Genomic DNA, 23,102 nt, shown 5'->3' on the forward strand with positions numbered 1-23,102 from the left:
GGGTCAGCTTCCCCAAGTCTGTTCCCCCTTCAGCCACTCTTTCCAAAGTTTAGCTTTGGGATTCAAGGCACCCAAGTATTTGCCCTTTCTTCAAGAGCCTCTGAAGCAGAGTTCCCCTGACTCCACGGGAGCCCCAATGCGTGCTCTAAGCTGCAGGACACTGCCAAGCCTTGCTCTAGACCGATGCTACCCACTGCACTACCGAACCATGCAGAGGTCCGCAGAAACTTGCCTAGGATCACACAGCCAGTGAGGACTCCTAGTCTGTGCTGTGTGGGCCCAGCTCCTGCTCTCTCAATCGGTCCACACATCCCATCATTCGGGTCCCCAAGCCCTTCCTTCATCAGAACCAGAACTTGGTCACCTGCCCAGGAATGCAGATATTCTCAGTTATCCCCCATCTCCCCTAACTCAGCGTCTGAGACAGTTCACATTACAGTCCTGGGACTAGAGCGCTGTGAGAATTCTAATGGCCTCCCATAACGCTCAGAGGAAAATCCGGCTTCCACATGAATGTCAAGTGAGTCCTCCGATGTCCCTGCTCACCACACCCTAGGCTGCCTGTGCTCCAGCCACACTGGCCCTCTGTCTGCTCCCCCAACAACAGGAGCTTGTTCTCAAGGCCCGAACAATCTTCTTTTCTCCCTGGTGTCCAAGTGACTCCCTTCCTTGAATCTCAGCTCAAATATCACATCCTCCAAGAGACCTTCCAGGAATAGCCTGTTTTTCTTAGTCAGCCCCCATCCATCCACCCACCCAGTCATTATTCCTGTACTCTATTTTCTTTACTGGCGGTATAGTGTACCCACTATACAGATTAGCAGACCGAGGCCTGGGATAAGGAAATAAGCTACCCAAAGTCACACAACCAGAAAATCGTTGGCATTCTTAAAGGCTACATCCTGCTCCTTTCCATGGATTCATACTTTCTGTCCACCTCAGAGTCAGTCCAAAGTTTGACCTATGTCACAGGAGTCTGGCCTTCTACAGACTCCTGTGTCATCCTCAGCCCCAAACTCCATCAAAGAAAGCAAGCATTCTGTTCAAGGAGGTCATGTGCCCCACCCCAGGGCCCCAAAGCTTTCTCATCTGAGCCCTGAAAGGAGGTCCCAGAACATGCCCACTGTATGACTAGGTGGGCAGAGAATCAGGAACCAAGTCCTTGTGCCCTCCCCTGAGTACAGAACTCAGCTGGGCGAGGCCAAAGTGGATATAAACGGGTTGGTATATATTGAGAGTTAAGAGAAGCAGAAACCACCACGGGAGAGAGAGAAGGGGAGGGAGGGGAAAGGAGAGGGAGAAGGGTGCTAGCAAGGGGCGGGAGGACGGCAGCTGAGGGAGGCACAGGCCTCAGCTGGAAGGAGGGAGCAGAAGGGCGGGGCAAGAGGCCCAACCGAGGACAGACTCCAAGTCTGACTTCTTCAGCGACTCTCGGTAAGTTTGCAATCCGTTATTCAGACAGGATTTATTTACTGGGCGACATGGCACCGTGGGAGGGGCATCCTAGGCAGGAAGAAACCCTCCACTCAGCTCCCGAGGACAATGGTAGCTGAAGTGACCTTTCAGCCTTTGGTGGGGGGTACAGGAAGGAGTAGGACCATCTGGAGGACTTGTGGTCCCAAAAGAGCACACCATGGGAGATGTCTGGTAGCCTCCCCTTTGGGGTCTCCCGCTCTCTCCTGAGATGAAGGGGTGAGGTGCAGGAGGGTTCCCAGGCCTGAGTTCTCTGGGCACTCAGGGGTGGTAGGAGTGGTCTCACCACTCAGACCTCCCCCTTCCCCTTCTAGTCCATCTCCCCAAGTGTCCAGAGCCTTAGGTCCGCAGTAGGGTGGGGTGAGGACCACAGAGACTCAGCCAGGGGCTGGAGGAAGGGGGGATGAGTCACCCATGACTCACCCAGGAGAAGAGAGTGCATGAGTCAAGGAGGCCTGTCCTGGGGGCAGCTCCTGCTCCTGATGGATTCGAAAGGGGCGTCAATTTAAACCTCCATACAGCGACCCACATAGCCCAGGAACAAGACACTGGACAGGCACCAATGCATTGTCAGTCCTGTCCGTCTGTCCCCTGAGTCCATGTAGGAGAATCTCTAGGCTGCTCCAGGGGCACGGGAGCCCTGGGCTCACCCTTCTGCTCTGCAGGGAAGACTGCTCAGCCTACTCCCCTTCTCCCGCACACCCAGGAGCCTTCCCAAGCCCTCCTCCCTCAGACTCTAGAGTCAAGGCCAGACCCCAGCCCTCTTGCCCAGGACTGAGTGCTCCCACACTCTGCAGGTTTGTCCCTCCTGCTCTGAGCCAGGTGTCTGGCAGCCATGTCACTCCTCCTGTTAGTGGTCTCTGCCCTCCACATCCTCATTCTCGTCTTGCTTTTTGTGGCCACTTTGGACAAGGTAAGCTTCCAGCTCACTGTGAACCCCAGCTACAGCCCATCTCTTTAAGCCTCTGCCTCTCTGCCTCTGCCTTCTTGCCTCTGCCTCCCTGCCTCCCTGCCTCCCTGCCTCCCTGCCTCCCTGCCTCTGCCTCCCTGCCTCTGCCTCTGCCTCTGCCTCTGCCTCTGCCTCCCTGCCTGCCTCCCTCGCTGCCTGCCTCCCTCCCTGCCTGCCTCTGCCTCCCTGCCTCTGCCTCCCTCCCTGCCTGCCTCTGGCCTCCCTGCCTGCCTCTGCCTCCCTGCCTCTGCCTCCCTCCCTGCCTGCCTCTGCCTCCCTGCCTCCCTGCCTCCCTGCCTCTGCCTCCCTGCCTCCCTGCCTCTGCCTCCCTCCCTGCCTGCCTCTGCCTCCCTGCCTGCCTCTGCCTCCTTCCCTGCCTGCCTCTGCCTGCCTCTGCCTCCCTGCCTCTGCCTCTGCCTCCCTGCCTCTGCCTCCCTCCCTGCCTGCCTCTGCCTCCCTGCCTCCCTGCCTCTGCCTCCCTGCCTCCCTGCCTCTGCCTCCCTGCCTCTGCCTCCTTCCCTGCCTCTGCCTCTGCCTCCTTCCCTGCCTCTGCCTCCCTGCCTCCACCTCCCTGCCTGCCTGCTTCCCTCCCTGTCTCCACCTCCCTGCCTGCCTGCCTCCACCTTCCTACTCCTACTTCTGGGCCAGTCCTTTCCCCTAGCCTTGCCCACCCTTTTGGCCCACAGGTCCATACCTTCTAGGTGCCTCCATCCCCACTCTCCCTGACTCCATCCTCCTGTTCTCACCCGCCCCTCTCTGTCCCTCCCAGTCCTGGTGGACTCTCCCAGAGAAGGAGTCCCTGAACCTGTGGTATGACTGCACGTGGAACACCACCACCAAAACATGGGCCTGCAGTAACGTCAGTGAGAATGGTGAGCATACAGCTGAGGGCAGCGGAGGGCCCCAAACAGGCCAGGGTCGGGCTTGGGAACCCAGCCTAGGCTGCCAGCATCTGGGGCTGGCATAGGCAGCCTGTCTGGATGGAAAGGCCACTGCCTCTGTTCTGATTGATCGGAAAGGGTGGAGGCCACATGCTACAAGCTTAAGAAATGGGGAGAAAGCGCCCTAAATTCTGAGAAGGTAAGGCTTTCCAAAGTTGTAAGGAAATGGAGCCGTGTATTGAGTGTGTGAGCCGTTCACTGCAGCTGGGGAGAGCAGAAAAGGCCAGAGTTCTAAATGCATGGAGTTGCCTCCTCCCAAAAGTCTACGGGTGGCAGGTGAGGGTGGGGATGGAGCTCATCAGGGAGGGTTTGCGTGGTCTGTGATCCCTGTAATACGTATACGCCTGAAGCTGTGACCGCACTGTGTCTCCCCCTGCAGGCTGGCTGAAGGCAGTGCAGGTGCTCATGGTGCTCTCTCTCATCCTCTGCTGCCTGTCCTTCATGCTCTTCATGTTCCAGCTCTACACCATGCGGAGAGGAGGGCTCTTCTACGCCACTGGCCTCTGCCAGCTCTGCACCAGTAAGCACTTCCCCGAGATCAGGGGATGGGAGTCCACCTCGCCAGGCCCTCCCCCAAGGACAGCCTCGGTGACCCCAGGGGCAAGGAGTTGTAGTTCTCAGAGATGCTGTGGGGGGCCTTGGGACTTTAGTGAGCCAGCACTTGAGAAGTAGGTTTTGGTAGATGATGTGGGTTCCAGGAATGGAGGCAGCGAAGAGATACCACAGAAGGAAAGCTCTGAATCCTACCAGCCAACTGCTGTTTCTTGTATACCAGTTCAGGGAGTTCACTTTTTCTCTTCATTCAATATTGGGAATGTAACAAAGGCCTCTGACATGCCAGACAAGCTCCACACTGGTGCATTCTAGCCATGTACTCTCAACCCTCTTTCTATTTGAAAAAGGAGCTCACTAAATCGTTCTGGCTGGACTTGAGTTTTCCATCCTCACCTCCTCCTGAGTAGCTGAGAGTGTAGGTGTGGGCCATCAAGTCAAGTTCCACTTTTTTTTAAAGATTTATTTCTTTATTATGTATACATGCTCTGGCTGCATGTTTGCCTGCAGACCAGAAGAGGGCATCAGATCTCATTACACATGGTTGTGAGTCTCCATATGGTTGCTGGGAATTGAACTCAGAATATCTGGAAGAGCAGTCAGTGCTCTTAACCGCTGAGCCATCTCTTCAGCCCCCTTTCCACATTCATACATACACACACATTTTTTTTAAGGTCAAATAATTTAAGGCTTGAAGGGTTCAGGGGATGAAGAAGAGGTCACTGAGATTTGAACACACAGCTCTTTTTTTTTTTAATTTTTTGGCTCTAGGTGCAAAGGGCTGAGTTAATCATGGTAGTTTTGAACACATCTTCCTGGGTTCCCTGGGAAACTCCACCCATGTTACTTACTCATGTTTGTATGTTTGGTTCATGGAAAAACTCAAGAAGAATTCCATGGATGGATGGTTGCCATGGCCCATTTCACAGATGGGCATTTGGGGACCCAAAGCCACGCTGCAGCAGCTGGATGCCTGTGGAGGTCTGGCGTACTGCAGAGGGTCCAGGGCAGTGCAGCCGCCCTGCACACCCAGCCTCACACTGCTGCCCCCGTTCCCCAGGTGCAGCCGTGTTCGCTGGGGCACTGATCTACGCCATCCATCCTGAGGAGATCCTGGAAAAGTACCCGCGCGGGGGCAGCTTCGGCTACTGCTTCGCCCTGGCCTGGGTGGCTTTCCCCCTCGCCCTGGTCAGCGGTATCATCTACATCCACCTGCGGAAACGTGAATGAATGCTGTGTGCCTAGAGAATAAAATCTGTTTAACCACAGCCCTAGCTCGGCTCCCTCCCTCCCTAACAGCAGCCACCCTCTCCAGTCTCAGTCAGAGCTCAACTCCCAGGTCTCTGTCTGGGATGCCAGCTGGAGCCAGCTTCCAGAGGGCAGTTGACCTAGGTAAGATCAGGATGACCCCGTCCCTCCCTGAAGACCTCATTAGAATTGTCTCAGAGCCCTCTCCCCGCTCCAGTTGTGTGGCCTCTCTCTCAGGGACCTAGGCTGCCTCGCACTTCTGGGCTGGTGATCTCTTCCACATCTTGTCTCTGCCCCAACCACTGAAAGAGTTGTCTCCTACTACAGACTGTTCTCCCCTTCCTCCCAGAACCCAACTCTTCCTACACCCACACAGGCCACTCTACAGTCAATGTAACACCCCGTCTACTCAGTGGGTACGGCTGGGCCTCACAGGATTTCACCTGCTTCTGGCTGTCTCCCACTGTGTGCTGAACAGTCTGCACTGCTGCGCCGGGTCTTCTTGAGATCCAGACTCTTGCAATCAAAGCTTTCCTCCGGCATCAGTACCTTCTGAGCCTCCCATTTGGGACCCCGCCACACCCTCTTTTCCAGGATTCTGACCACCCCCATTCACCTGCAGCCACACCGACCAGATTTATTAAACATTATTTATTCCTTTGGAAGAAGGTAAAGTGATAAATATTGCACAGTAGGGAGACCCATATTAAAGCAGTTTCTGCACCAAGGGCCTGAGCTGGAGTGATCTTGGGGCGGAATGCTGCAGGCCCACCGTCTTCTTTGGGCCTGGCAGTTCCCATTGCCTTCAACCAGGACGGATCAGCTGCAGAACAGATGGCTCATTCACACGGATTTGCAGAATTCCTCCAGGAATTCTGATTGGCTGCCCGTGGTTGAGGTGCCCAAAGTACGCACCCTCGATGTGCCAGGACCAAACGGCTTGCGGGTTGCAGTGAGCCCCGCCCAGGTGCGTGTGGCAGCCAGTTCCTGTGCAGGCTAAACGGAAGATGAAGCAGGGCCTCCAGGCACAGCTTTCACAGCCTGGCGGTCTCACAGCGGCCAACTCTAGCAGCTGCAATCCAGCAGCTGCGTCAAACCTCCCCAAACCCCGCCCCCTCCACCCGGCCTTGGTGAGGTTCCCGTCAAGGGCGGGGCCGAGAAATAAAATATAAGCTGAGATACACGACTTTGATTGGTTGGCCTCAGGAGGCTGCTTAGCAACTGCCAGCAGCCCGGACTGACTACTCTTTAAGTGCATAGCATAGCAAAACTAATGGCCTAGCAGAAATAATGACCTTGTCGACAACCAAGAGTCCGGGCAGGAGATACACCTTGCTATGGAGGAGGCGGAGCTCGGCACCCTCAGTGCTGGACCTGGTAATAAGTGGTCAGGATGAGGGGTAGCTACCACCGGGCGCAGCAGCCTGCGGGGCCTCTGGAGTGCCTAGGACCAGTGGGTCAAGTTGTGGCAACTCAGGTGGTGGGAACAAGCCCAAGCTGGGAGTCAGGGCTTGTAGGTGGGCTAGGGCCCGAGATCCATTGAAGGCCACATCACAGCCGGACTGAGATAGAAGCCAGCTCTCCACTTCAGACTGTAGCCACTTGGAGGTCTCTGTGGGGAAGACTGTGTTCAAGCTGGAGCTAGACAAGACCTGGGCCTGAAGGACAACATGGAGGGTCCAGGGAAAACATGGCTGGCATGGGGGACAAACAGCAGGGTGGACCTGGGGACAGCAGGGAGGGCCTGGGGGACAGCAGCACTGGCATAGGAGACATTAAGGAGAACGTTGGAGCAGCAGGGAGGACCCAGGGGTAGCAGGGAGAGCCTAGGGACAGAAAGGAGGGTTTGAGGGACAGTAAGGAGGAGTTGGGGACCAAAGGGTTGGCATAGGGGACAGCAGGGATGGCCTGGGAGATAATAGGGAGGCCTAGCAATGGCAGGAGGACCTAGGCATCGGGGAGGACTTACCTTCAGGGAGGCCTTGGGCACCCCCTGGGCATCGGGCTAAAAAGCTGTGAGCCAGCAGAGCCTCCTTGATGTGCTCCTCCTGTGCACGGAGCGCCAGGGCACTGAGCAGCTCCGAGTTGTTGGATGTGCTGCGGTAGTACAGCATGTGCGCCAGCTCCAGCGCCTGCGCGCTTCTACGCTGCCCAAACACCTGTGGGGACGCAGGCTTAGAGACACAGGTGCAGGGTTTCCTCAAAACCAGAGTGCCCTGGAGCCTGGGTTGGGGCTGAGGCCAAAATGCACCCTGCTGCCAGTGGCCCATGGTTTTGCTATCTGGCAACATGTTAATGGGTTTGTGCAAAGATTTTAAACATGAGTTCTAGCCTAGAAAATTTCAATCCCAGTACATCCTTGTCAAATGTTCTTCCAGAGCCCAGATGACATGTCTAAGATTTGCTTTATAGTAACCCAGTACAGAGAGACTGGGGTGTTGTGATACAATCAGAACACTGGGTACAGCCTGGACCCTCCACTCTCCCAGCCCTCTCCCACATTAGCCAGGATGGAATAGCTCAAGATAATCCTGTGCATTTGTGTGGTCTCTGCCATCCCCGACCAGCTTCAAGCCCTTGACTGAGAGTGGTCCCGAGAGCACTGTCTGACTACAAGGTTGGTGCTGCAAGGACCAAGGAAGTCAGTACACATGACAGACAGTGTAAGGACGGAGCTGCTATACCAACCTGTCCCAAGAATTCAGCCTGAATGGACACAGCTGGGGGCCTCACAACATGGCTGTGTGGATGGACTTCCTAAGAGCACACACATCAAGGAGTCTATTCCTACCTTGGAGTCTGTTGCCATAGAGGCAGGAATCTGTGCTAAGGACCACCATGCATGAAACAGTTGGGTCTCCTGTCTTCACCGGCCAAGACTGTAGTGCAGAGCTCTCATGGCTAAAGGAGCATACCACACACTGGTATGCAAACATGCTCCTCAACTACCCAGTCCCCATTCTGGTAACCCCCCTTCTATGTGTCGCAGGCCACACCCTATCACCATCCTCATCCCTCCTGGCCAGTTCAGCTGTCCCTGGCCCATCCCACTCCCTGCCTCCTCCCTGGCTTCATCTCACATCCCCTGCTCAGCTCTGAGCTTCCCTGGCTCAGAATCTGAAGCTCCAAATGCAGTGCGGCCCACACACTGTACGCTGCTGTGCCCATGTGCCCCCTGTCCCCTCAGAGCCTGGCTCTTCAAATGAGCAATACCCCACAGTCTGTTCTTAGAAAACAGTGAGGAGCAGATGCAGCCTCAGGCTCCTACAGCTCATGCGCCTACCCATCTCTACAGCCTTCACCCCATCTCTACAGCCTACACCCCATCTCTACAGCCTTCACCCCGTCTCTACAGCCTACACCCCATCTCTACAGCCTTCACCCCGTCTCTATAGCCTTCACCCCGTCTCTACAGCCTACACCCCATCTCTACAGCCTACACCCCATCTCTACAGCCTTCACCCCGTCTCTACAGCCTTCACCCCGTCTCTACAGCCTTCGCCCCGTCTCTACAGCCTTCGCCCCGTCTCTACAGCCTACACCCCGTCTCTACAGCCTTCACCCCGCTGGAGGGACCTACACTTCTCTGCATCCTCCGGGTTGCTCCTGTCCTGCTCTGCACAGCAAAGGCATAGGGTAGGGTGTCCATCCCATCCCAGACTAAAGGCCTCAGGGAGTTGATGGCCTCTGGGCAAGGGACAAGGAATGCACACGGGTGGCCAGCCCAGTGGGAGAGAATACAGTTATTCAGAGGGGACGGCACATGCGGGTGCAGAGTTTGGGAAGCAGGAGAGGTCAGGTGTCACAAACATACAAAGAGAAGGAACTGGGGTGCAGGTTAGAGTGTTGAAGGATTGTAACCAACCATGAGGTAATCTGAACAGGAACCTACCAGACAGTGAGAAGGAATGGTAGCCCTGCCCTGTGTGGACTTGGGAATGGGCTGCAGGGCCACTTGGAAGCTGGGAACAAGGCAGGCACCATGACCATGTCCCCAAAAAAAGCAGATTAGGGAGACGTTGGCCATAGTAGCCAGTGAGAACCATTGCTTCAGGCCCAGCTGGCCAGAGACTCAAGGTGGAGACAAAGGAGCTGAGAAGCCAGGCAGAGAGCATATGGTTCCACAGAGGTAGAGATGGGAAAGGACCAGGAGAGGGGCCTGTGGTACAACAGACACGGGGACACTAAAGCCCAGAAGGAATGAGTACTTAGGGATAGAGACGGCTGGGAGTTCTGGCGGGAGGCCATGGCTGGGGCCCCAGTGGCCATGGCTGGGGCCCCAGTGGAGTATGAATAAATGGGTAATCAGAGTACCCAAACTGAATAAACTGGGTCCTTCCACTCCTGTAAGGCCCGCTGAAGCGTGAGGGAGGCTCAGCTGGGACACTGTCCTCTCCCCACAACACTGGAGTGTCCTCACTGGGCTGAGCCCCTGCTCTCAGTGGCCCCCTCCATTGCAGCTCCTTTCAGCCTGGTTTTTTCTTTTTCTTTTTTTTTGGGGGGGGTGGGTGGGGGGGTTCGAGACAGGGTTTCTCTGTAGGTTTGGAGTCTGTCCTGGAACTCGCTCTGTAGACCAGGTTGGCCTCGAACTCACAGAAATCCACCTGCCTCTGCCTCCAGAGTGCAGGGATTAAAGGTGTGCACCACCACTGCCTGGCTCCTCCCTGCTTTTAACCTGTGGCCCCTGAGAGCCTGAGGAGAAGCCTAGAATGATGTATGCCCATGGGCCACCCTGGCCATGCTGGGCCTTGTCTAAAACCCTGCTGCACACCCCTCTCCCCGCTCCCTGTGCTGGCCCTGCATATCCAGTCTCCCTTGAGACCCGTATGGCCTGGCTATCATCTTCAGGACTGATCATAGGTCTCCCCGAGATAGCGCCTGTCAAAACTGCTGACAGCAACTTGAGAACTAATGAGCTGGCAGGTAGATGGCAGGACGCGCAGAGCTCACAGCAAGCTGCACTCCCGGGGCACTGTAACCCGGAAAAACTGAAATGCCACCCTTCCCACCTATCTCAGCCATCTCAGCCAACAGGGCATGCAATGGCAAGAAGAACCCAAGTTGGATTCTTTTTCTTTCTTTCTTTAAGATTTATTTATTAATTATGTATACAGGGTTCTTCCTGCATGTATGCCTGCAGGCCAGAAGAGGGCACCAGATCTCATTTCAGATGGTTGTGAGCCACCATGTGGTTGCTGGGAATTGAACTTAGGACCTCTGGAAGAGCAGCCAGTGCTCTTAACCTCTGAGCCATCTCTCCAGCCCCCAAGTTGGGTTCTTGACTCTGAATCCTAGCTCCTGAGCAACGCCTCTCTGAGGAGGCCCTGAACTCCATGCTGCAGCTCAGCAAGGAAGGTTATTAAATATGCAACTTCCTGGCCCAGACCACAAGTTTCCAAACCCATCTTTTGGGACTCTCTTACTGATCACAGTAGCCCTCCAGGAAGGAAACGTGGGGAACAAAGAGTCCCACTGTAGGAACCATAATCACTTCAGCAGTGACCGTGGATGTACTCCCTGAACTGTGGCAGGCTCACATTGACTCCTGCCATCCCTGTCCATCCCTGTCCACCCCTCTCCGGCAGGCCCCGGCACCATTCTCATTGTGCAGAGAGAAGTCAAGTGACTGACTGAAGACCGTACAGCTTCAGGACAGCGGCCACGTCCAGATCCAGTCAGGCAGGCTCCACTCTTAAAATGCCTGTGCTCCTCTGGGACTCTATTTTGCTGATGAAGAAACTGAGGCACAGAGGGGAGGAGCCCTGTCTGGGGTGAAGGGTGCTGATGAATGAAGTAAGGAGGATGCAAGGGCATCGGGCACTAGGAACAGACTGTGGAACAACTGAAAGTACTGGAGGCCTGGCTGGGCAGTTCCAGCAGCAGGGACCCAAGGGTGCTCACCTTGGAGGCCCTCAGGCCCATGAAGGCAGCAAAGAGCAGCAGTAGCAGGGAGGTGGCCATCTTGAGGTCAGACAGTATCACCATGCCCACATTGACGAAGAACATAACTCCGGAGACCACCAGCATCAGGTTGAGCAGGGCGCGCTGCAGCATGGGCGTGCGCACCTTCAGCTCCGGCAGCAGCTGCTCTAGGCCCTCCAGCGGGGTATCCTTGAAGCTCTTCAGAACCAGGTGCCCTCGTTTGGTACGGGCTGCCAGCACTACACGCTTGAAATATCTCCTGAGGGCCAGGAAGGAGGGTATGAGTGCAGGGTGAGGGGTGCTAGGGCCAGAGCGTCTCACCTTGTGACGGCTACTCCTGGTTGTCACCTTGACCTCATCTGGAATCAACTAAAACCCAAGCTGTTGGGCACTCCCATGAGGGAGTGCTTGACTGGATTGTTGAGGTGGGCAAATCTACCCTAAAACTTGGCAATCACACTCTAGCGATAGCCCACATAGAAGGCCTGGGGGTGCACGCCTTTGATTCCAGCTCTCAGGAGGCAGAGGCAAACAGATCTTTCTGAGTTTGAGGCCAGCCTGGTCTACATAGGGAGTTCCAGGCCAGTCAGAGCAACATAAGGGGAGACCATGTCTCAAAACAAATAAATAAAAGGGCAGAAGAAAGGAGGCTTCTGCTTTCTGCCTGCTTGCTCTCACTCCCACTGGCAAACTCGTCCTGCTGCTGAGGCATTCCTCTTCCTGGGTTAAGACTAACTTCAGGGTTCCTCAGCAGCTCTCCAGAAACCTCCATGACTGAACAAACACTGAATTCTTACCTTTTCCATCATGAGGCAGCCATGATTGGACTACCCTGACCACAGCCTGAGAGCCAGTCTAATAGATCATATATATATATATGATTTATTATATATATGCATATACACACACATACACACACACACACACAATCGGCTCTGTTCCTTTAAAGAGCTCTGACTGATACACTCCTAAAACTCCATGTCTCCATGCTACATGGCCTTTTAGAAAACTACTTAATCATAAGGAGTCGGAAGTAGATTACACGTTCCGCCATGGAGAGCATTACTTTATATTCTTATTGGACCTGTCAATCATGCATCGGAAGCATGGCTGTGCCACTTCTTCAGGATGTGGCCTCCCTTCTCTGGCCCTCAGTTTTCCTTATCTGGAAAATGGAGATGACTGGCCTCCCCTACTCTTTCTCTAGAAACAGTAGTTCACACTTCCTCTTGAGAAGAAAAGGCTGCATTCTGACAATCATACGTCACATTTCTGGACTTCTCTCTGGCCAAAGACACCAAAGCCAGACACTGACCTATCATCCCCTCTCAACTCAAACCTTGCTCCCCTTTGCTGCAACTGGGGAACAAGGGCCTCCTCACCTCTCCACAGGGGGCAACTTTCTGAAGAAGCCACGTTTGGAGCCCACACTGGACATGTGGGGCATCTGCCCAACTCTCTGGCCCAGGGCCCAGAACTGCATGTAGATATACTGATCCAAATTTATTGTCACCTGCCAAGGGGGAAAAAGGAAGCAGAGGTAGCTGAACATGAGCCAGGTGTTAAGGGCGGGGTGCCAGAATACACATCCTACCAGAAATGGACCTGCCTTCTGTTGCTGAACATGCAGTGTGTAGGTAAGGGAGTACACATGGTTGTCTATGTTGTACATTGCATAGGGTTGGAGCTGCACACAAGAAACTGCTTAGAATCTATGACAGCACTGGTTTTAACAGTTTCCATTTATGAAGCAACTACAAAGACAAGACATCGTCACTTAAACCATGTCCCACTGCCACTGGCAGATCACATCCTAAAATATGACAGAATATGTCTAGAAAAAAATACACCTTAAAGTTCTCTAAAATGTGGAACTGGAAGATTTTAGTATTTCTTCAGTTTTGCTGACTTTATAGAAGGGAAGACAGAGAGGTTTTTTGATTGTTATTGTTTGGTGCATTTTTTTTAGACACAAAATGTTGGAGGTGATATTGAGACAGGGTTTCACTATGTAGTCAAGACTGGCCTGGAATTCAATCTGTAGACCAGGCTGAGCTCTAACTCTCAGAGATCCACCTGCCTCTGCCTCCCACGGGCTGGGATTAAAAGTGTGCCCCACCATACCAGCCTATGAATTTTTTTAAGATTTATTATTTTATATATATAGGTGTTTGGTCTCCATGTATGTAAGTGCACTGCAGGCATGCCTGGTGTCTACCTGTAAAGGCCAGAAAAGGTGCTGGATCTCCCGGAACTGAATCACAGGCAGCTGTAAGAGGCCATGTGGGTGCTGGGAACAGACCCTGGGTCCTCAGCAAGAGCAACAAGTGTTCTGAACCATACAGTCACCTCTCCAGCCCACGGAATGAGCTTTACACTGTTTATCCCAGAACTTGTCAGGTGGCAACACCGCACCTGGCCAAGACCCTCAGTTGATAACCCGTTCCTGACAGAGGACCAAAGTGGCTGGGGAAGAGAGTGCTTTCTCTAGGTAAGCAAATATGGCTCCTCTGGGGACAGGTACCTGGACCTCATCCTGAGGGTGATGGACAACAAGTGCATAGGCCAGGGCATCTTCAGAGAGTGCAGAGAAGTTGGCCTGGGCCAGCAGGGGCTTCAGAGCCTGGAGCACATCCTTCTCACTGGACAGACGCTGGGGATCAGAAAGGGATGGCTGGTCCAGGGTCTCCCTGTCAGGGTTGATGGGGTCATACAAGGCCTGAGAGGAGACAACAGGAAAAACAGGGAGGTTACAACACAGAGATATGGACCCCTGGGGCCTGGGAAAGCCCGGAGCTCGGTGTTCTATGCTCTCTTCCAAGAGAGAGTGTTACCCTGCCACACACACCTAAAACATTGTGCAGCTGGATGTGGTGGTGTGCATATCTTTAATCCCAGCACTTGAGAGGCAGACTCAAGTGAGTCTTTGTGAGTTGAAGCCCAGCCTGACCTCCATAGAGTTCCAGGTTAGCCAGTGCAACATAGTGAGAACCCTGTTTCAAAACAAAAAGCAGGGGTTGGAGAGATAGGTCAGTGGTTAAGAGCATTGCCTGCTCTTCCTAAGGTCCCGAGTTCAATTCCCAGCAACCACATGGTGGCTCACAACCATTTGTAATGACGTCTGGTGCCCTCTTCTGGTCTGCAGGCACACTATAGACAGAATATTGTATACATAATAAATAAATAAGTATTTTTTTTAAAAAGCAACGAAACATTGTGCAGACAAGCTCACCCACATCTCCAGCTTCCTTCTAGGGTCTGCCCTGAGATATCTCTCCTCCTCCCAAGCAGCTTCAGGAGGCCAGACTGCCTGGTGGAGAGCAATCTCCCAGTCGTCCGAGGCCAGGGCACATGGAGGGACTAAATGAAGGTGACACCCACCCCGCTGAACTTCTACTCCTACTTGTTGGGCAAGCCTCAAACCCTACGTGGCCTGATGAACTATGAGGGCTTTAAAATTTGTACATTAGGGCACTGGGCCTCCCGTACTTGGCTGGAGAATCCTTGAAGAAGGGGGCTGGGGGAGGTATTGACTGGGCATGGTGGCATACACTGTCATCCCAGCACTCAGGAGACTAACACAGCAGTGAGCCTGGGCTGTTGAAAAACTCTGTCAGAACAAAACTTGCAGGCTGTGGAAGGCATGGCCATCCCAGCAGCAGCAGAGGCCCAGTCAGAAGTGTGTCTGAGGTGTGCAAAGTGATTGATCTGTCAAAAGCTGCCTACATACCTCCAGTCCTCCCACAGGGGCCATTTCCTCCGAGGCACCAGACCACGCACAGCCCACCACGCCAAGCCTGTGCAGTCCCAAGCTTCTGTTTCTTCCCTGCCTGTCTCAGGAACCCCAACAGAGCTCCCAGCATCCCAGGCCTGCTTGGTGTGGTCCAGCACAATGTGGTTTGGATGGCACCTGCCTCCAGGATAGTGAGGAAAGTACATGCTTTCCCAGGTCTCCCCTGCGTCCCCTCCCATGGCTGTACCTGACTAACCTCCCTGTATAAGATTAAAAAAAAAAAAAAAAAAAAGATAACGTACTCTGGACCGTGTGCCAAGGCCTGTCTTCCCATCTTCTAAAGAAGAAGCAAGAACAGTAAAAGCTCAAAGCCAGCTTGGGCAACTTAGCAATATCCTGTCTCAAAAATGAATGAAAGAGGCCAAGTGGTGGTGGCGCACGCTTCTAATGCCAGCACTCAGGAGGTGGAGGCAGGCATATCTTTGTGAGTTCAAGGCCAGCCTGGTCTACAGAGCTACAGAGTAACCCTCTCTCAAAAAATCAGAAAGAAAGGAAGGAAGGAAGGAAGGAAGGAAGGAAGGAAGAAAGAAAGAAAGAAAGGGGCTTCTGATAAAGTTCATGGTAGAAAATTTGCCTAGAATCCCCTGTTGAGGTTTTGGGGTGCAGCTCAGCAACCTGGGTCCCAGGATGGCAAAATATTTAAAAGAACAAAGCAAAACAGACACTTCCAGCAGATCACACGGGGATGAAATGCTGCCATTTCAAGGGTCAGAGGGTCAGTAACATGGAAGGAATTGTTTGTCCCAGGGCCCCACAGGACTCCCTGCCTCTAGAACCCTGTATAGGATCTGTGTGTACAGCTGAGCCTGTGCACTAACTAGTGTCAGCTCACACCAGTGGTCACACCTGTGCTTCAAATCGCTGCAGCCCAATATGCCATCAAAATGGCCACTCTTTGTTCCCTCCCCAAGATGTCCTACCTGGTTCTAGACATGCCAGCCTGTCACTTCCAGTCCCCCTAGCTCTCCCCTCCCAGGATACTTCATCTGCAGGCTCCCTCCTATCATCACCCCATATTCAATTCCTGATTTCACACACTGAACCCCGTCTCTCCTGACCCCTCCACTCCCAACTGAGGATTCCGTTTACTTAAAGCTAATGCAAAGCCTCACCTCACAGTTTTCCACTGAATTTGGAATGAAAGGTGAATCTTTTTAGGACCTTAAGAGCCTCTCAAATCTGCCCTAGCCCCCCACATCTTCTGTACTGACAACCACCCCAACCCTCTGGGGGTGGGGGAAGGTCAGGGAGAATTGCAGCCGCCAGCCTATCTGGTCCCACCATGATGTAATTTGTCCAAAATAGGTTTGTGTCCCAAACACAAGGTCTCAGGGTATCAGAACAATCTCTGAGCAGGTACCCCAGGTCAGTAGAAAGTGTTCTGTATGGAACGGATTGAGCAAAAGTTGATAGAGGGAGTGTTTAGACCTCCAATGGCAGTGAGCAGGGAGATGCTGTGTGAGTCCATAGCTCAGTTCCACATCTGTACACAAGGATGGCAGTGGTCCCATTTTCACATGCTGGAAATGTGCCGCCAACCTGCTTCGAGCATAACAGAAACATGTGCAGGATTTCCGTTCGCCCGTTCTGTCCTTCGCTGAGATGTCACAGCAGTGAGAGAGTGAGCTGGCTGCAGGGCCCAGGAGACCTGAGTGTGTAAGTAAGGTCTTGAGACCATCCAGATGGGGAGGCCATGCTCAGGGCTCAAGCAAAGTTGGCCACAGACCATATCCTCAGAGGCCCAGAAGGACTTGAAGGATTGCACGGCTGGGACTGAAGCTGCATCCTTAGAAGAGGAGGATGAGGATGAGGGGAGGGCTGGACCCTTCAGGCTTCGCCACCAGCCAGGTTCTCCTCCAACAGCTTTAAAGCTAGACACCTAGGCATGGCGCATGGCCTGATGCACCTCCTCCCCATGTTCCTGTTCCCCCTTCTCCCCGCCCCCTGCTCACTGCTTTCCCTACTTACCCCCATCATGAGTCGCTGTCCAGCACGGACATGCTTTTCCAGTTCACTGTACCCACCAGCAATGCAGATCTAACCACCACGAGCTTCCTATTTGTCTTTGCTTGTTTGTTTTATTTTTTAAGATTTATTTTATATGTATGAGTCCTTTGCCTACGTGTATGTATGTGTACCACATGCAGGCCTGGTACCCACAGAAATCAGAAAAAGACGTCAGCTACCCTGGAACCAGGGTTGTGGACAATCAAGAACCACCATGTGGGTGCTGAACTGAACTCGGGTCCTCTGACAGAGCAACAAGACCTTTTAGCTGCTGTGGAATATTATTTTAACTAGACAAAGATGTGTTACTTTTGTTTATGCTGCATTTGTTTTACTTTGCCTGCCTGAGGCACCTGACTAAACGGTCAATAGCTAGGCAGAGAACGGATAGGAGAAGTCTAGCCTCAGAAAAGAAGAACCAGGAGAAACAAGAGAAGGATGAGAAGAATGAGGGAGATTGCTAGGGCAAGAAACCAAACAGATGCCAGTCGGCCATAGAGACAGCAGGAAAGTAAGAGAAGAAGAAAGAAAACGTAGATGAAAAGAAACAGGTTAAGTTAACTATAAGAACCAGTAAGAAAAGAGCCCAGGTTAGGCCCTGAGCCAGCTCACTCTCTCACTGCTGTGACATCTCAGCGAAGGACGGAACGGGCAAACGGAAATCCTGCACATGTTTCTGTTATGCTCGAAGCCGGTTGGAGGCACATTTCCAGCATGTGAAAATGGGACCACTGCCATCCTTGTGTACAGATGTGGACCTGAGCTATGGACCCAGATCTGCCACTTACTTACAAAAGCCCTTTAGTGCTTGGGAGGCTGAGGCAGGAGGATTATGCATTTGCGGATTTGAGGCCAGCCTGGGCTACCAATGAGACCGCACCTCAATAAATAAATAAAGGTTTCCATTGCCGTTGGGAAGCAGAATCATACACCTTTGAGGCCAAAACAACTTTTATGTAATATTGATGTGTTTGTTTCCACCTTGACTTGGGTCCTGGGGCGGGAGCCAAGGTCTCAGGCTTGCATGGCAAGAACTTTCACCTGCTGAATCATCTCGTTAGCCATGATGGAGCTTTTGAGGAACAAGTTTTACTTTATTACATGATTTTTAAGATTCATTTTTACTTCTAACTATGCATGTGTGTTTACTGTGAAGCCAGAGGAAAGCATTGGCTCCCAGGTGCTGCAGTCACAGGTAGTTATGAGTCACCTGATGTGAGTGCAGCGAGTGCTCTAAAGCACTGAGCCGTCTCTCCAGCCTGTATGTGTGTGCATATGTATAATCCAGTATGACAGTGTGTGTGCACTTGCACGCACAGCACAACATTGATGTGAAAGTCAAAGGATAGCTTGAAGAAGTTAGTTCTCTCCTTCCACCATGTGGATTCCAGGGATCAAATTCAGGTCATCAGACTTAGTGGCAAGCACCCTTATAAGCTGAGTCATTGGTCCTGCTTGCTTTTTTGAAACACGTTTATACATCTAAGTCTGACCTTGAACCCTGATCTTCTACCTCCCAGCGCCGGGGTTACAGGAGTGCACTGCCAGACTTGGTCCCTGCAAGTTTAAACTTAAAAAACACATGAGGCCAGTGGCTGCAGCAGTGTCTTGCAGGCTGCAGGAGGCACCGTTTCAGAGCCTGCATACTGACCTCCATGCAGTCACAGCCAGCCTCAGTAGCTCCACAGACCACCAGTCCTCTACACTCACAAGGGGCTCTGATTCTTGTCTGTCCCCACCATTCCCACTCAGCGCCCTGAGGGCGGCTACAGGCCCATCTCCAGGCCCAGGGAAGCCTCACATTGCTAGAGAATAAAGGGCAATGGCTATCTGGTTACCACCACGTCCTGAGGCCTGGGGCCTCCCACTTGAGTCCTGATGCACAGCCCGGAGCTGATCCAGTCCTTGCAGCTTCAGGCTACCCCTGGCAGCACCCAAACGCTGCCCACTCACCATCTTCCCTGCCTCAGTGAGAAGGGTACAGCCTGGGTTGTCCTGGACTCTTCTCACTGGCCCATGTCCCAGCATAAAGCAGTCCTGAATGCACGATGTTCAAAGTAGACCCAGGATCTAACCATGTCTAGACCTGATCTGAGCACACAGCTGGTGACACAGAACCTGAGGCCATCAGTATCTCCACCTGCAAGGTTCCCCCATCACCAACTCCACTTCCCATGTTCTGGGAACTGATTGTCCAAGCAGGCTGGGGCCCTGGACCAATGACTGGGGCTGTGGTTGCAGGACTTCAGTATGCCTTTACCACACTTTCTACTAAGAGACCACTAGCGGTGCCTGCTCACACTGACCATAGGTCCAGTTCACCTGTGCAAAACCCTCCTCAGTAACTTCTTTGTTTTCGGGTGTGGGGAGTGTGCATAGCACCAACCTAAGGCATCTCTACCTCCTAGCTCCTGACCAGAAAATTTGCCCCACCCATAATGGAATACTCATATTCTATTCTGCATCTCTGTGTATTTAAACATTTACATAGCAAGGTCAGGCATGTTGGTACAGTCCTTTCACGACAGCACTCAGGAGGCAGAGACAGGCAGATCTCTGTCTGTCAGGGCTACAGAGTGAGACCCCCATCTCAGAGGAGAGGGGAAGAGAGGGAAGGACAGCATAGTGAGACCCCCATCTCAGAGGAGGGGGGAAGAGAGGGAAGGACAGTAAATTTTACATAGCAAAATATTTTGAAAAAGAATCAATTCTACCTCTAGAAGCCACATGTGCCCCAATGATAGAACACAGTGGCGGTGGCGGGTGAGGAGGTCTGGGACTGGCCCAGTACTTGTAATCCCTGCGACCTTGAACATTCCCACATCCTCCCTGAGCCTGGCTTTTTGTATGTACAAATGGGGCTAGCAGTAGCAGAGCGGGCTGCAGCCAGACACAGTGCACCTGGGGCTCAGAAGTATTGTTGTTGTTTAAGGAAGGGAGGGCAGTCAGAGGCTAGAATGTGGAATCAACTCACCAGCTGGTGGGAAGGAGCCCTAACCTAGGGTTATAACCCTTCATCATGATCGTCTGGTTGGCCTGCAGCCTTAACGGCTTCAAGCAGCCTTTGCTATCACTGTAACTATGGCTGCACCTAAACTGTCTAATTTATGGACGAGCTAGAGAAAAAGGGTTAGCCTCCATGTCCAGATGTGACATCAGCAGGTTAGACTGAGGTGGTGAGGCTAGAGCCCTCACGGAGATCCTTATGAGAGACCTTAGAGTTCTTGTTCAACCCTCCCATGTGTGAGGATGAGGCTGAGAGCAACAGGTGTGAATGAAGAAATAACCTCGTGCCAGGCGGTGGTGGTGCACACCTTTAATCCCAGCACTCAGGAGGCAGGCGGATCTCTATGAGTTCAAGCCTGGTCTACAAGAGCTAGTTCCAGGAAAGGCTCCAAAGCTACAGAGAAACCCTGTCTCAAAAACCCAAAACACAGCCTCATTAGGTCCTAGATCCTGGATGCTTTGAGTTGATATTTAGAGCTCAAATGCTAGTGTGTAAAACAGCCAACAGAATGTATTTTTGTTACCATATCCTAGTGTAAAACACTAATCCTCTCAGTCTCAGTATCATCACATCCTCCCAAAGTTTCTTCACTGCAGAGAGAGTCTTCCTGTCATCCTCTGCAGTCCAGCAAGCTGCTCAGATAACTAACTTCCTCCAAGCATACTGCCACACACACCTCTAATGCCAGCACAAAGAAAGCAGAAGCAGGTGGGTCTCTGTGAGTTCAAGAGCATCCTGGATCCTGGTCTGCAGAGTAAGACACTATCTCAGAGATTGGGGGGGTGGAGAAGAGGAGGAGGAGGAGAATGGGAGGACGAGGAAGAAGGAAGAAGAGGAGGAAGGAGAAGGAGGAGGAGAAGGAGGAAGAGGAGGGAAAGAAAGTTCCTTCTCCCTGTAGATCCTGCACCATATTTTACACTCATTTTATTTTCTGGCTCCCCATCTGAAATGCCAACTCCATGAGGGTACGGCTACATCTGTCCTGGTCTATCTTCATAACTTAAAAAAGAGCTAGGCTCCAAGCATGTACTAAGTACTAAACAGACAAAGGGCAAACATGCATGACAAGACATGACAGACCTGCAGCCTGGCCAGGAGTTGATGGTAGTGAAACAGGGTACAGAAGTTCACGTGCGTTGAGAATGCCTCCAAAGTCGCTCTCTCTGCTGGGCTAGAGTGGAACTCCTGGTAGCCAGAAGAAAACCTCGTTAGGCTTCTTTCCTCTTCCTCCAGAGAAACCCTTTCATGGTAACCCACATACAGGATGGGAACTCTGGACCAATTGTACAGCCGCAGCATACATCACATAGGGAGAGCCAGAGGCTGGGCACCTGCTCTGCACTGTTAGACATTCCCAGAATGTGTGCCATGTGACAGGTGCTCTTTCTTGACAGAATCATCCCCCAGAGAAGAGAGAGGGTTGGTGGAGTTAGAACCCCAGTTTTTCAAAGGGGGAAACAGGCTCAGTGAAGCTATTTGCTGAGAGTCATGATAAGCCCACCTGGCTCCAGAGTGCCACATGAAGATAGACATTATCCAGACAAATGTCCAAACCTGCATGAGCTTCAGTTTCCTCTGGAGTAGATGGCTATGGAGAATTTATTTATTTCTTGTGCATGTGTGTTTTGACTGTATGTATGTATATGACACCATGTGTATGCCTAGTGCCAACAGCCATCAGAAGAGGGCACTGAATCCCCTGGAACTAGAGCAATGCATGACTGTGAACTACCACGTGGGTGCTAGAAGCAGATCCTGGATCTTCCGCAGAGTAACAAACGCTCTTAATTAACAAGCCATATTCCCAGCCCAACTATGAGAAATTTTAATGAGACCATATGTGCGCTCTGTGCACGGATATATAGCCTAGCATAGGACTTGGTATACACGGTAGGCGATCAGTAAGTAACTTATAGTAATGATCGTCTTCAACAGCAGTAGATCTGACAGTGATGGCGGGCAGAGTTCAAACACGAGTACATCATGGGTGAGTCATTGTTCTGCTTTTACCTCACCTGCAAAATGGGATGATGGTGGTCTCTTTCTTATTGAGTTATTCTGATGGTTCTATACATGACAACCATGTAGCCCCGGGCCACAGAGTAAGAACTCAAAGTGTGATAATAATTATGATTACAGCTTTGAAGGTACGATTTTATTACGTAGTAGAAAGTAATGGTGAGGAAGACAGTTAAATCTATTTCAAGGGAAAAACTCAGGTCTCAGAGTGCCTGTTTAAAGCCCGGAAGAAGCCCGGGTCTGGAGTTCTTTAGGCATCTCATCTTCGAGCTCTTGCCCCTGCATTCCAACTCTTCTTGCAGCCACTAGGCATGCTAAGGGACCAGGAACTACAACCCTCGGGAGGCGCTAGAGCAGTCCTCAATAGCAGGTATAGTGGTGCAGTCGCAAGGTCGTCTGGAAACTGTAGTCCCCAGGCTCTTAGACCGCTAGTGGGCAGTACCTGTATCAGGAGGCGGAGCAGCTGCTCCTTGGAGAATGGAATGAAGCGCTCGCGGTACTGCTGGGCCCAGTCGCGGGGCTCCGTGGGGTTCCACATCTTTCGGTACACCCCCATCCTGTTCTCCAGGGACGACAGAGCCCGAGGAGTCCCAAGAAGAGCAGGCACCAGGGACCATACTCGGACCTTGGACCCCCAGGTCACATGCAACATGGCCAGCCCCCTTTCCCAGAGCCTAAACATAAGCAAATGAGGGGGTGTCAAAGGTCAGTTGGAGGCAGTACCTCCACGCACCCCGCCCTTCAGGGGGAACAGTCTCTATCTAAGCTTTCTTGTCCAGTTCCTTCTACACTGCACATTTAGGTGGGTTACAGACTAGGGGCAGAGGTCGTAGTTTGGAGCATTTTGCAAGCTCAGGGACTCTGTAGTGGTACAGGTGGTCTCTGCGGAGTTTTGACAGCGAGGTAAATCTCAGGAATGTTGGGAAACCAGGAAAAGTTAATAGCAGGTGCTGGGCCGTCCTCCCTGGGCCATGCAATCCCCCACCCTTCCCTCACCTTAGCCGACGCGCGACTGTCATTGAGCCTTCTGCGCATGTGCAGGAAGAGATCCTGGGCCCAGAGGATAGGCTTCAGCAAGCGGTTAGACGCATGCGCAGAGCCTGAGTCTTTGAAACCATTTTTTTTTTTTTTAAAGAGCCTTTATCTCAATTACGCATGCTTCACCGCTAATCTGTGTTTAGGTCTGCGCAC

The 23,102-nt window shown here is 52.5% G+C and overlaps 2 protein-coding genes across 5 annotated transcripts; one reads left to right on the top strand and one right to left on the bottom strand.

Annotated features, from left to right (window-relative positions):
- Nucleotides 1-1,276: 1,276 nt before the first annotated feature.
- Nucleotides 1,277-5,183, top strand: Emp3 (epithelial membrane protein 3 (MAM blood group)). 2 transcript variants are annotated; one of them, XM_085682725.1, is made up of 5 exons: nt 1,277-1,434; nt 2,271-2,386; nt 3,192-3,294; nt 3,743-3,883; nt 4,976-5,183. In XM_085682725.1, the coding sequence occupies exons 2-5, from the start codon at nt 2,309-2,311 to the stop codon at nt 5,143-5,145; spliced, it is 492 nt and encodes a 163-aa protein (XP_085538851.1). In that variant the 5' UTR covers nt 1,277-1,434; nt 2,271-2,308; the 3' UTR covers nt 5,146-5,183. The 2 variants fall into 2 exon arrangements, with proteins under 2 accessions (XP_085538851.1, XP_085538852.1); XM_085682726.2 differs by lacking the exon at nt 1,277-1,434 and adding an exon at nt 1,453-1,545.
- Nucleotides 5,184-5,799: 616 nt separating this feature from the next.
- On the bottom strand, nt 5,800-23,054 carry Tmem143 (transmembrane protein 143). 3 transcript variants are annotated; one of them, XM_048443484.3, is made up of 8 exons: nt 22,908-23,054; nt 22,354-22,585; nt 20,973-21,077; nt 13,610-13,804; nt 12,468-12,598; nt 11,065-11,344; nt 7,133-7,322; nt 5,800-6,775 (listed from the first exon to the last, which is right to left on the bottom strand). In XM_048443484.3, the coding sequence occupies exons 1-8, from the start codon at nt 22,928-22,930 to the stop codon at nt 6,552-6,554; spliced, it is 1,380 nt and encodes a 459-aa protein (XP_048299441.3). In that variant the 5' UTR covers nt 22,931-23,054; the 3' UTR covers nt 5,800-6,551. The 3 variants fall into 3 exon arrangements, with proteins under 3 accessions (XP_048299441.3, XP_048299433.3, XP_048299444.3); XM_048443476.3 differs by having other exon boundaries at nt 5,800-6,787; XM_048443487.3 differs by having other exon boundaries at nt 6,683-6,821.
- Nucleotides 23,055-23,102: the final 48 nt, after the last annotated feature.

Source organism: Myodes glareolus, chromosome 24 (genome assembly GCF_982192425.1).
Source record: "Myodes glareolus chromosome 24, mMyoGla1.1, whole genome shotgun sequence".
Classification (NCBI taxonomy): Eukaryota; Metazoa; Chordata; class Mammalia; order Rodentia; family Cricetidae; genus Myodes; species Myodes glareolus.